This window comes from Typha latifolia, chromosome 15 (assembly GCF_019914945.1).
Source record: "Typha latifolia isolate L0001 chromosome 15, TyphaL0001v2, whole genome shotgun sequence".
Taxonomy (NCBI): Eukaryota; Viridiplantae; Streptophyta; class Magnoliopsida; order Poales; family Typhaceae; genus Typha; species Typha latifolia.
This window is the reverse complement of record NC_133100.1, coordinates 226,112-238,245: the sequence shown is the minus strand read 5'-3', so window position 1 is coordinate 238,245 and position 12,134 is coordinate 226,112. Positions and strand designations below refer to the sequence as shown.

General features: G+C 37.9%; 1 protein-coding gene and 1 long non-coding RNA gene across 4 annotated transcripts; one reads left to right on the top strand and one right to left on the bottom strand.

Moving 5' to 3' along the window:
* Positions 1-1,133: 1,133 nt before the first annotated feature.
* Positions 1,134-2,247, bottom strand: LOC140801894 (uncharacterized). The gene is made up of 2 exons (XR_012111546.1): positions 2,121-2,247; positions 1,134-1,771 (listed from the first exon to the last, which is right to left on the bottom strand). It is a non-coding gene; the product is annotated as an uncharacterized lncRNA (long non-coding RNA).
* A 42-nt stretch (positions 2,248-2,289) lies between these two features.
* On the top strand, positions 2,290-11,916 carry LOC140801893 (protein MEI2-like 4). Of its 3 annotated transcripts, none has more exons than XM_073157260.1 (16): positions 2,290-2,543; positions 2,615-2,696; positions 3,205-3,406; positions 3,630-3,669; positions 4,054-4,404; positions 4,668-5,089; positions 5,252-5,410; positions 6,582-6,698; positions 6,764-6,912; positions 8,142-8,233; positions 8,357-8,797; positions 8,973-9,621; positions 9,727-9,811; positions 9,887-9,955; positions 10,194-10,373; positions 11,190-11,916. In XM_073157260.1, the coding sequence occupies exons 3-16, from the start codon at positions 3,308-3,310 to the stop codon at positions 11,352-11,354; spliced, it is 3,018 nt and encodes a 1,005-aa protein (XP_073013361.1). In that variant the 5' UTR covers positions 2,290-2,543; positions 2,615-2,696; positions 3,205-3,307; the 3' UTR covers positions 11,355-11,916. The 3 variants fall into 3 exon arrangements, with proteins under 3 accessions (XP_073013361.1, XP_073013360.1, XP_073013359.1); XM_073157259.1 differs by having other exon boundaries at positions 2,403-2,543; positions 3,202-3,406; XM_073157258.1 differs by lacking the exon at positions 2,290-2,543 and having other exon boundaries at positions 2,560-2,696; positions 3,202-3,406.
* The last annotated feature ends 218 nt before the right edge of the window (positions 11,917-12,134 follow it).

Genomic DNA, 12,134 nt, shown 5'->3' with positions numbered 1-12,134 from the left:
TCCAATTAAATAAAATATATATATAATAAATATACTTGCTCTAAGTTTAGACGAGTCTTTTATCCACCACTATCATTGATAAAATAAAAATAATATTGTTAAAATTAGGTAAAAAAGAAGAGTACTAAAAGGTATAAGAGAGTTTTTGACCAAACTATCAGACTCCTTTTTATTTATTTTTATCGAAATAGATTGTCACTCAAATTTATTATCAAATAAGGTCTAATTAATTGTAACACTAATAAAAATATTAAACTAATTAGCGTTTTCAAAAAAGCTAATCAGTTCGGCGTTTTTATCGCTACATAATTTTTTTTCTTAACTGCTGAAAGATTAAGTTAAAATAATATATATATATATATATATATATATATATATATATATATATATATATATAACGCTAATTAGTTCAGCATTTTAGGACCAGTAAAAAATTGCTAAACTAATCAGCATTTTTTACTTAGGGATAAAATACTGATTAATTCAATATTTTTGCTAGGGCTATAGTAAATTATACCACAATTTAAGGAGTAGTCTATTTTAGTAAAACTAAAAATTAGAATTTGATTAATTTAGTCAAAAACTGTGTATAAGAAGAATAATATTAATAAAATAAAATAATAGCTCTAGCTGTTACATGATAATCATCATAACCCAATTTCTTTTTTCTTTTTATATTACTTGCTATTCTAATCATCTTCTTCTGTGAAAGTATAATGGCACTGCTTTTAATCAACATAATAATGCTAATATACACACGTGTGTCTATAGAATTATAAATCCAACCTTATTATTACTATCATAATCCCCACACCCTTGAATATAATATGCCCTACTCATTGATTGGTCCCCATTTATTGCACCATTCCCAACTTCCACATTAACACCTTAATTAGTTGGATAGTCTTTTCTTTCTTAGTTCTAAATCCTTTTCACACAATGTCTTAGGCTATATAAAGTTTATTTGCCTATTAAGATAATATATAATAATGCACAAAGGTTTACAGATAAAATAAATAAATAAAAGTGATTAAAAAAATTATAGATTCGAGAGTTCTAAGTGTAATCTATTTTATGAGAAACATAGTGGAAATGTGAAATATTAAGTGCGATAAATACGAAGAAGCCCAGGGTGCAAAATGGGAAATTAACTAATTAGGATTTCAGTGATGCCGTCCGATCTGAATCAGACGGCGTACAGCGGTTTACTCTCTCACGCTTTCCGTCTCCCGCCTCGTCCACGCGTCGGCGTTAAGGACACACTACACTTGCCGGCTCCGTGTATCGTACGCACACGCTATCCGGAGTGGATCAGCTGTGTCCTCTCGGACAGCGGCCAAGGCATCTTGTAAACGTGGGAGGCTCCTACTGGGCGGCGAGACGACAGCACATTGAGGATGCGAACAGCGGATCTGGTCAAGAGTAGATGTTGCGTATGATGGAGGATTTGCCCATTTATTACCTAATAATTCGGTGTTAATTACGGCATTTGAGTCCGTAGATTTGCCGCATCCTGCGTGTTTGATTCCTCCGAATCTTCCATCTTGTACCCGTGACAAATTTAAACCTGGGATTCAATCTCCACCGTTGGATCGTCCAGGATCGCAGAAGAGAACAGCTCTGACACCGAGAACAGAGAACAGATAGTTCGCAAGTAGGGCCACGCCACGTTGAGAGGAGTGCAGTTAGCGGGGCCCACGTGCTTCATGTACTTCATACTTATCCTCGGGGTGTCCGCAATTCTCTCCCCTTGGCGCTTATTAGCAGCAGCCTGTTAAATAAATAATATCTAAAGGATATTTGCATATAATGCCCCTTTATTTTAATCATTTGTTAGATCACCCTCCACGGTTTCTTTAATAGGAGGGAAGATAGGAAGATGCCCTTTAGTTTGAATGGGATCGACGAAAAAGTACAGAATATTTCGTTTCTTGGGGGTGTTATTTGCAAAATAATGGTGATATTCTAAAATCACGTCATTATGAAGTCGATTCGAGAACCAGTTTTGGACTGTAGCGGTGAGTGTAACCGGATCGGTCTCGCTCGCCATTATAATAAGGGAGAAGGGTAATTTTGTCATTCGAGATCGGGAGAGTAGCAGCTAAATCACCGGTACGTACCTGTCGATCCGACCCACTCCCGTGTTCGGATAAAACGCCGTTACGGGGTGGATAACGGCGTTTCTTCAGCCACCCCGTCGCCCTCGTGTTTATAGGAACCGGGATTCGGTGCTCCGCCCTTTCGCTCACCGCCCTCCTTCATTCCCACGCTTAAATAGGCACCAACCCCACCCTTCTCTCTCTCTCTCTCTCTCTCTCTCTCTCTGCTTGCCGGCGAGCGCCATAGATACCGGCGAGCCGAGATCACGGCTCGAATCTGGAGGATCGAGGCACGGAAGGCGTGGGGAAAGGAAAAGTGGGGGCGAGAATAGAATAATTTGGGATTGCGGCGCGAGAAGTGGGAGAGGAGGCTTGCATTGGAGGGAAAAGGGGAGGAAAGGTATCGTGGAGTTGGATTCTCGCGCACGGCACGGCTGCGGAGAAGTAGAATCCCTTCCTTGTTCGCTTCCTAATCCTCTTCTCTTCCTTGCCTTATGGCGTAATCCATTCTCCAGGCGGTTTTGTCCTTTAAAGCTCGCGCCTTTGGGGTTTTCTGTCGTTAATTCGAACTCTAGGAGGAGGAAGGAGAGAGATCTGGTGAGGATTCCCGTTCTGAGCTCTTGTCTGGTGTTCTTGTTGGAAAGTTTGGGTGTTGGGTTGGGGTTGATTTGGGATCGCGGCGGGAGGAGTGGGTCCGAGCTTGAATTTGGGATTTCTCTTTCTTCTTGGGCTGTTTAATTTGCTGGCGTTTGATGAAATTTTCGTGTGATCTCAAACTTTTTGTCGCTTCCACGTTCTCGTTTTTTTTTTCTTTGAAAATTTCAGTTTTTGAAATGATTCACGTCGAATTCCAATTTTTTCGTTCCTTTGTTTGACAAATTTGGTGACCTTAGATTTCTCAGCGCCAAAATGGTTTGAATTTCTAGAAATTTCCCCTAATTATTAGCGATCGATTTTTCCTTTTACCCTCTATTTAGTTTCTTAAGCCAGAACTGGATCACCTAATTTAACACGAAGTCTATCTCGACTGACTTATACAATTTGCTAGTTTTGGGCTAAAAGTTTCGTTACAATTTTTTTGATCTGATTGAAGTTTATACAGTAGGTATTGTTGCTGAGAGCGCTGTGGGCTGTTAACCAGAGGAAGGTCAAGTCTTTTGAAAGAAGAATTTGAATTTGGGGTAGGTCTATGGTGTGGGAGCTGCAGGATGCCATCTAGAGTCATGGATCAGAGGCATCTGTCCCCATTCCGCCTTTCCTCGGAGACGTCGTCCTTCTTTTCTGAGGAGTTCCGCTTTCCAAATGAGGTATTATATTTTGGTTAAAATGTTCTTCGCAATTCCTCATCCAAATTAGGTGCATTTATGTTGTTCTTTCACGATAGAATGCCGATGTTTTTATTTTTGCCAGTCTTCTATTTATCGGAATTTTTTCATGAACTGTATTATTTTCTCTTGAATTCTGTTCATTGGTGACCCAGATGGACTCTACCTTGTGTCTTAATTAGTCAGCTTTTTTTTTTTTATGCAGAAGCAAGTTGGATTTTGGAAACTCGAGTCTGATCATCGTGGTGAGTATTAGCACTTCGTTGAAGTTCTGTATAGTTATTTTGGTTTTGGGTGATCTTTCTGGGAAATGTCCGCTTTTTTCTGCGATATAAAATTGAACAGAGTTTTTATCTGTTCTAGTGAAGATCACTTGATCAATTTGACAGAGACATCAAATCTGTGTTAACATCCATTAATAGTCATCTTGCTGTATATATGCCTCATGAGTGGTATGAAAAGGTCAAAATTTGGATTTACGGTGAAAATTCTTGCTACTTAAAATTCCAATTGCCATGATATTTGAGACTTGTTTTTGTACACGATTTGTCCTGGACTATTTGGTTAAGGACATCTTTACTTCTCTATACTCATCCTTGGGTTCATTATGATGATTGATTGAACTGCAGGAACAGAGGGATTGCCATTATTGTCAGGAAGCAAGTCAGTTTCTTCTTCTCCACTCGAAAAGCATCATCCAATGGAGGAAAATCGTGTTGGAAGTCTAGAACTTCCACAGGCTTATATCCTCAAAAACCAGAGAACTAAGCTTGGCCTAGAGCATAATTTGATGGGACAAGAAAGGTTTAGCAACTTGTCTTCAACTTCTTGGAGGACTGGTGACAAAGTTTCTGGATCCCACTCCGGTTTATTCGTCAATGCATCAGTATTTGCGGAAGCGAAGAAAGTTGACCAGAATGGGAACAACTATGAGAATGGACACTTCTCAAGTTCCCTTCCAGATATCTTCAATAAGAAATGTAAACTTTCCTCTCTTTCTCTCTTATATGTTACAGTATTGATGCCAATGAATTGCTGCTATAAAGAGGCATATTTTCCTCCTAGTGATAAAAAATAAAAAATAGCAAGTTGCAATTTGTTGTTCAGTGGCATTAATTTTCTGAGGAAAATCTTAAAAATAACAGTTTCATATTATCAAGTACTTATGGTATAAATTCTGTATCGTGTCAACAATTTCAGAATTTTTTTCTCTGAGTAATATTTGTCCTTCATGAATGGGCAGTGATATTGGCATCAAACAGTGTTATTGGTCAGTCCATTGATTCCAACTGTGGTGAAGATGAGCCTTTTGAATCTATGGAAGAAATGGAAGCCCAAACCATTGGAAATCTTCTCCCTGATGATGATGAATTACTATCTGGTCTTATTGATGATATTGGATATATTGGTCAGCGAAACAATGAGGACGATAATGATGATGATATTTTCTACACTGGAGGAGGAATGGAACTAGAAGCTGATGACAATGGCAATGGAAACAAAATTTCCGAATTTATTGGTTTAGAAGCTTCTAATGGTCTGCAAGGAGAGATGAGTGGCCCATTTGCTGGCGAACACCCATATGGTGAACACCCTTCCAGAACCCTTTTTGTTAGAAACATCAATAGCAATGTGGAGGATTCTGAGTTAAGACTTCTTTTTGAGGTATCTAAATTTATATTTGTTTAAGCACTTATACTTCATTTAAATTTTATAGTTGTTTTAAGTACTATTTTACCTAAATTATAGTTGTTTTAAGTACTCATACGTTGTCTTCTTGATGTAAAAGCCTTTTAATTTCCTAATATATATTTTTTTTCTTTTAAGCAATATGGGGACATACGCACGCTTTATACAGCCTGCAAACATCGTGGTTTTGTGATGATATCTTACTATGATATAAGGGCTGCACGAAATGCAATGAGGGCACTTCAGAGCAAGCCCTTGAGACGCCGGAAGCTTGACATACACTTCTCTATTCCAAAGGTAACGATTTATGCAATGTGTTTCAACTATGTATATATTCTTTTAAATTATGTGGAGTTTCTGTTTTATTAATTCCCCTTCTTTCCAATGAAATCCCTAGAAGTGTCCCATTGACCAGATTATCTCATCTGGATATCTATTTCTTGAAGCAAACCATGAGGAGGATAATTCAAATTTATTCTTTTTGTAACATCTGACATCTTAATAATGATTATAAATAGGGATACTATTGTTTTCCCTAACTTCAATGCTTCCTATCTGGGGAAAGATGGTTCTAAACTTTCTATGTTCTTTTAAGTTTCATCCTTCAGTCTCCTCAATATGATATGCACTTGGACCATGTGATATGTATCTCTGTCCTATGTGGGTAAGATATACCAAACGGTTTGTGCTATTTACCTTTTTCCCCGAGTACCTCCCAGAAGAATGTCACAGCAGTATTCAAATTCTCTAAATGCTTAAATTCTCAATGTTTCTGGTGCTTGAGAAAATTAAAGAAACAAATATGCAGATGGTCCTCAGATCCCAAGATTTGCATCGCTGGTGACGTGGAACTGTTCTGTGGTCAACTGATCTAACTAGCATTTGCAGAGTGTTAGTAGTCTATTTAATGGGAATTGTCAATACATATTTCCTCTCCACATTTTTTAAGATTTTGACCCTGATGTGTTGGCCTTAGGCTGAGTAGTCCTGAATGTTGATAAATATACAATTTGGAAGCATCTGTTTTTTTGGAGTAATTCTACGTATTGATCCCATCCTCAAACTCAACTTCTTATTAGGAAAAGTTATCTACATGAATACTTGCTAGTATTGTTCTCTTAATTATGCAAACGATAGCATAAGTTACATAAGTTAACATGATGACACCATTTATTTAATATCAAATTTCATCAGTCAAAGAAGTTACATGTACATCTCATGTTTCAAGGCTGTATCAACCTGTACATCTTAACATTGATCTTGCTGAATACAGGAGTGGTGCGTAGCCTGATATTCTTCACACCTTGTCTCACTCACCAAACTATCACATGTTTTCAGTGTTGCTTTATCATGCTAAATTTTTAATTTAAATTTGTCTAGGGTAACTCTTTTGAGTCCCTCTGGACATATACCTGCATTCCAGTGAATCTGATATTTCCATTAATGATGATGGGCTATCTTTTGTTAGGATAATCCTTCGGAGAAAGATATTAATCAGGGAACTCTGGTGGTATTTAATCTCGACTCATCTGTTTCGAACGACGAACTTCATCAGATATTTGGTGTTTATGGTGAAATCAAAGAGGTAATATATCTCAGCTGTGGCGCTGAACTCCTTAAAATTATACTCATCTAAGCTTTTGGTTTCAGATCAGGGAGACGCCCCACAAACGTCATCACAAGTTTATAGAGTTTTATGATGTCAGGGCAGCGGAATCTGCCCTTCATGCTCTAAACAGGAGCGATATTGCAGGCAAGAAAATCAAGCTTGAGCCTAGCCGTCCTGGAGGCACAAGACGGTAATACTATTTATGCAGACACACTTGTCTCTTTCGTCATTTTAGACATTATCCTTTGGGAACTTCAAGCACTCCTAATTGATTGTTCTGATAATTGACATTTACCACCCAACAGACTGCTATTTTAGAAATCTCGTTTTCCCCCTAGGAAGGTATTTGAAGGTCAAATTGGAGATGATTTTCTGAGAAAAGAAAACCCTGTAGTCATCATATTTAAATTTTCTAACACTTCAATAATGATTGGAAATTGAAAATTCAGGTTAACATGTTAAAAGATTGAATATCAGCTCTAGAAATATGTTTTGCTAGATACACTATATCTGTCAATATGGAGATTCTTATGACATTATGCTTTCTTTATGCTTTAGCAATTTATTGTTATGTTGCACGTCTTTGTTTGCGCTTAGTTGGTATCCTTGCATTGATATATTGCTCTTTTTAAGAAACGAGCCATTATCATTTTCTCCTCTCAACATTGTTTGCTATTTGGAACTTTTTTTTCCTCTTTCTTGTAGGACATTCACCCAGCAAGTCGACCCTAACTTTGATACTACAATTGTCAAATTTGTTCACCTTGTCTTATATGTTGAAAATACCCTATTTAGATAAGATGATTCTGATGATGACAGTTGAAAGCTTTCCCTGTTTTACACATTTGCCATGATTTTGAGTTTGAAGAATCCAGCCCATTTGAAAAGATGCAAAGATGCATGTGGGTTTGTGCTATTCATAGTTTATTATACATGACTTCAATTATTGATTATTTCAAGTGTATACTAATGTAATACGTTCTTTTGGTAATTTGGTGCATGATGTTCATCATTTTGGTTCTTTTCTAACATGATATATTACTATTTTGGGGTTAACTTTCCCTCCATGTATTTGAGTTTGAAGAATCCAGCCATCTTAAAAGATGCAAAGATGCATGTGGGTTTTTGTGCTATTCGTAGTTTATTATACATGGCTTCAATTATTGATTATTTCAAGTGTATAATTTATGTAATAAGTTCTTTTGGTAATTTGCTGCGTGATGCTCAGCATTTTGGTTTCTAACATGATCAATTTCTATTTTGGGGTTAACTTTCTCTCCATGTATTTCTGTCCTTCTAGTTAATTGCACATATGCCCAGAAACAAAACCTTTCAGTCTTTAAGAATTCCATTGAAGTTTAGATTTAAAAATATTTTGTGCACTGCCATTTAGTGACATGATACTCTCTGCGTTGGCAGCTCAATGCAACAGTTATCTCTGGAGTTGGAGCAGGAAGAATTTAGTTTATGCAGGCAAGGAAGCCCTAACAACTCTCCATCTGGATGCTTTGGTATGATATAGTAATCTTGTTCTAGATGATGTTATGCAATGTCTAACTGCTGTATAAAGTTTTCCGACAGTTATTATGTTATGTTATGTGGGCATCACATGATTTAAAATTCTGAATTATCAGGATCAATCCCCCTTAGTGTGAACACAACTGGTTCCCTTGAAAATGGAGCTATCCAGGGTCTTAATTCTACCATCCGAGCACCAATCGGACCATTTGTGGAAACAGCATTTAGTGGCATCTCTTCTAGTGTACCTCAAACTTTAGCCTCCCCTGCCAGAATTTCATCAGTCGGTAATCACAGTAATCAGTCTGTTAATGGTGAGCTCAGCCATTCATTGGGTCAGATGAACTTTGGATTTCAGGGCATGCATTCCTTCCATCCTCATTCTCTGCCAGAGTATCACAATGGAGTACCAAATGGTGTCCCTTATAACCCAAACACTATGTCAGCCATGGGAATAAGTATCAACTCCAGACCTGCTGAAGGAGTGGACAACAGACATCTTTCTAAAGTAGGCTCCGGTAGCCTCAACAGCCATTCCTTTGATCATAGTGAAAGTGGTAAGTTCAATAAACTTAAACTATAATCTGATATTCCTTACACAGAACTGCCATTAGATATATCTCTCAGTTTTTCTAGCGACAAAATAATTATTTCTTGCTAGCATATGTGTAGGTTCTCTTATCTAGTTTCATTTTGTTGTGTATTAATACGTAACCGTCATATGCCTTCCAGCATTTGGGGTTTCTGCAAATGGAAGTTGCACTCTCCATGGACAGCAGTATGCCTGGAATAATTCAAATGGTTTCCAGCATCATCCCTCTGCTCCCATGTTATGGTCAAATTCACCAACATTTCTTAATAATATTCCTGCTCATCCGCCATCCCAGATACATGGACTTCCGAGAGCACCATCTCATATGCTAAATGCTGTTCTTCCTTTACACCATCATGTGGGCTCTGCGCCTGCTGTTAACCCATCTATCTGGGACAGGAGACATGCCTATGCAGGGGATTCAGCAGATTTTCATCCTGGATCTCTTGGAAGTATGGGGTTCTGTGGCAGTCCTCAGTTGCACCAGTTGGAACTTGCCTCTCGTAACATCTTTCCTCATAACGGAGCAAACTGTATGGATGCTTTAATTTCTCCAGCACATGTTGGAATTCCGTCACCTCAGCAAAGGTGTCAGATGTTCCACGGAAGGAACTCCATGATCCCCATGCCTGGTTCATTTGATTCTCCTAATGATCGGATGAGGAGCCGAAGAAATGATGCAAGTGCTAATCAGGGTGACAATAAGAAGCAGTATGAGCTTGACATTGACTGCATTATGCGTGGTGAAGACTTGCGGACAACACTTATGATTAAGAACATTCCTAACAAGTATGTGTACAATACCTGCTAAACTTTTCTCCATGTCTTTCCTCACAACCTTAACTGTTTTTCAGTTTTTGTATTTTTCTTAAATCTCTTGAAACTGATCAACAGGTACACCTCTAAGATGCTTTTGGCTGCTATTGACGAAAACCACCGAGGAACTTATGATTTCATCTATTTGCCAATTGACTTTAAGGTAACTATAGCTTCTTTATAACAGAAGTCTTTCCATCATTGGTGTCTAATTATATTTTCCCCTTCTTCATTTCAGAACAAATGCAATGTGGGTTATGCTTTTATCAACATGATTGATCCTAAGCACATTGTTTCATTTTATAAGGTATGATCTACTGTCTTGCTAAACGTAGACGAATTAGACTTATTCTGACGTGTCTGGTTCCATTAACCACTACAAGCATGAATGTAAGATAAAGTTGAAATTCACTTTTTACAAGATTTCTTTTTTCTGTTATCATATAAGTATTCATTTCTGATGCTTTCTGGAGTTTTTCTTTTTTAGTTTGCATTCACGTTCTGAGTGGAAAATGCTAAAAGTAAGTGGCTGAATTTTTCTGCAGACATTTAATGGTAAAAAATGGGAGAAGTTTAACAGTGAAAAAGTGGCATCACTTGCATATGCTAGAATCCAAGGAAAATCTGCTCTCATCGCTCATTTCCAGAACTCAAGTCTGATGAATGAGGACAAACGTTGCCGTCCTATTCTCTTCCATTCAGATGGTCCCAATGCAGGGGATCAGGTATGAGTTGTCTTCCATATTTTTCGATTTGGTTTTCGGGTTACCCTTGTTAGATTCATTCCAAACCTCTATTATTACCTGTCTTGACACTTTTACTTGAACCGTACATGCCAAGCCTTCATTTATCCTGCAATTATCCTTTTTCCTCTCACATGTTAAAGCTGTTATCTATATTTTCTTCCTTTTGTAAGTCTGTGCTTTGTGAATGTATTCATCAATTTGGTAGTTGAGCTGGAAGCTTTTTTTATCACCAATGCTGCTATTGGATATCTGTAACCAACTCAACTTCCTCTATTGATGCCAAATTTGATACGTTAACATTTTTCCTTGTTCTTATGGATTTAAGTTTTTCCTTGCCTGTTAGTCACAGCAACTGCTGGAATATATGCTTAGCCTCATAGGCTATCATCTTGGGGTTATATTGAAGTATAAAGTAGTGTACCGTGAGTTGCTCCGATCCCATTAGAAGTGCAGAGTAAAATCTTATACAGCACTTGGTTTTTATAGCGCATTGTCACCTTGAGCAAGTGGTTTTTTTTCTTAATATGGTTGGTGTAGTCAATTCAAATATTGGCTTTGCTTTCTATTGACTACTGATAAATAGATTGTTGCTTCTGTGAATAATTTAGACAGGTTGATAAATAATCCACAATAAATTCTTTAAGGACTTCTGATCTCACAGGTTACATCCCATATCTGAGCCTTCCAACTCCCTCCAACACAAAAGAATAAAATTAGAAAAGAAAGAGCTGATTATGTTCATAATGGCACTTGTTATGCATCATCTGAAAATTACTCAAGGCTTTTCCTTTACAGGAGCCCTTCCCCATGGGTGTCAATATTCGCTCAAGGTCTGGGAGAAACAGAACATCTGGTAACGAAGAGAACCATCAGGGCAGTCCATCATCAACTTCCGCTAACGGAGAAACTTCTGGCAATGGAGCTGACTCACCGTCAGGTTCCACTAAGGACCCAGAGTGACCAAGTCCCTCCAGGGGCACTAACCTTAAAGACCGGTCTTGTGACATGATCTCAATTCCAGTTTCCAAGTCCATTTTTCTTTTGTTGTTTTTGTGTATCCAGAATGTGTAGTGATAACTAATATGGCAAGGCTTGCCAAAGATTTGCCCTATTCATCACCAAGTTAAGTGAGAGGGTGCTTCCAGTTTTCCTTGATCATGAAAATAGTAACTGAAGGCAAAAATACAGAAAGGCGCAGGGAGAGATTTAAGATTTTGGATGAATGTCCATTGTACAGGAGTTTCCACAGAGTAAGGGAGGACAGTATGAAATACTCTCAGTTACCGCAGTTTGAGAAGGCCATCCCTGCATTTTTTTTTCTTTCTGTTATTTTTTGGCTTCTCTTGCATCTTTTCGAGTTCGGAGCTCCCCCTTGTTTTAGGGAGTTCCAATTTTTTGGAGACAGCCGGGGAGCCGTTGTTGTGAGCTCTTCCTGGCATGTCATCAATTATTGTTGTTCTGTCATCTTTGATGTACTCATGCGCACATCTATATGGCATGAATTTTGAGGTGTTTTGGTCTACCTGTTGAATGTTTTTTTTTTTTGGGTGTGACATCAATGTTTACATTAATACTTCACATATTGGTCTTCCATCTCAGTGATTGCTCTTCTTGGTAAAAAAAAATGAGGCTCTGCAATTTGATAGGATATGCTATTTGTTGAAACAGATTGACAATGAAATCTTGCTGATTTCCATGCCCGTTTTTTTTTAATCATTTTGGTCCTCAAAAGTTATCTGC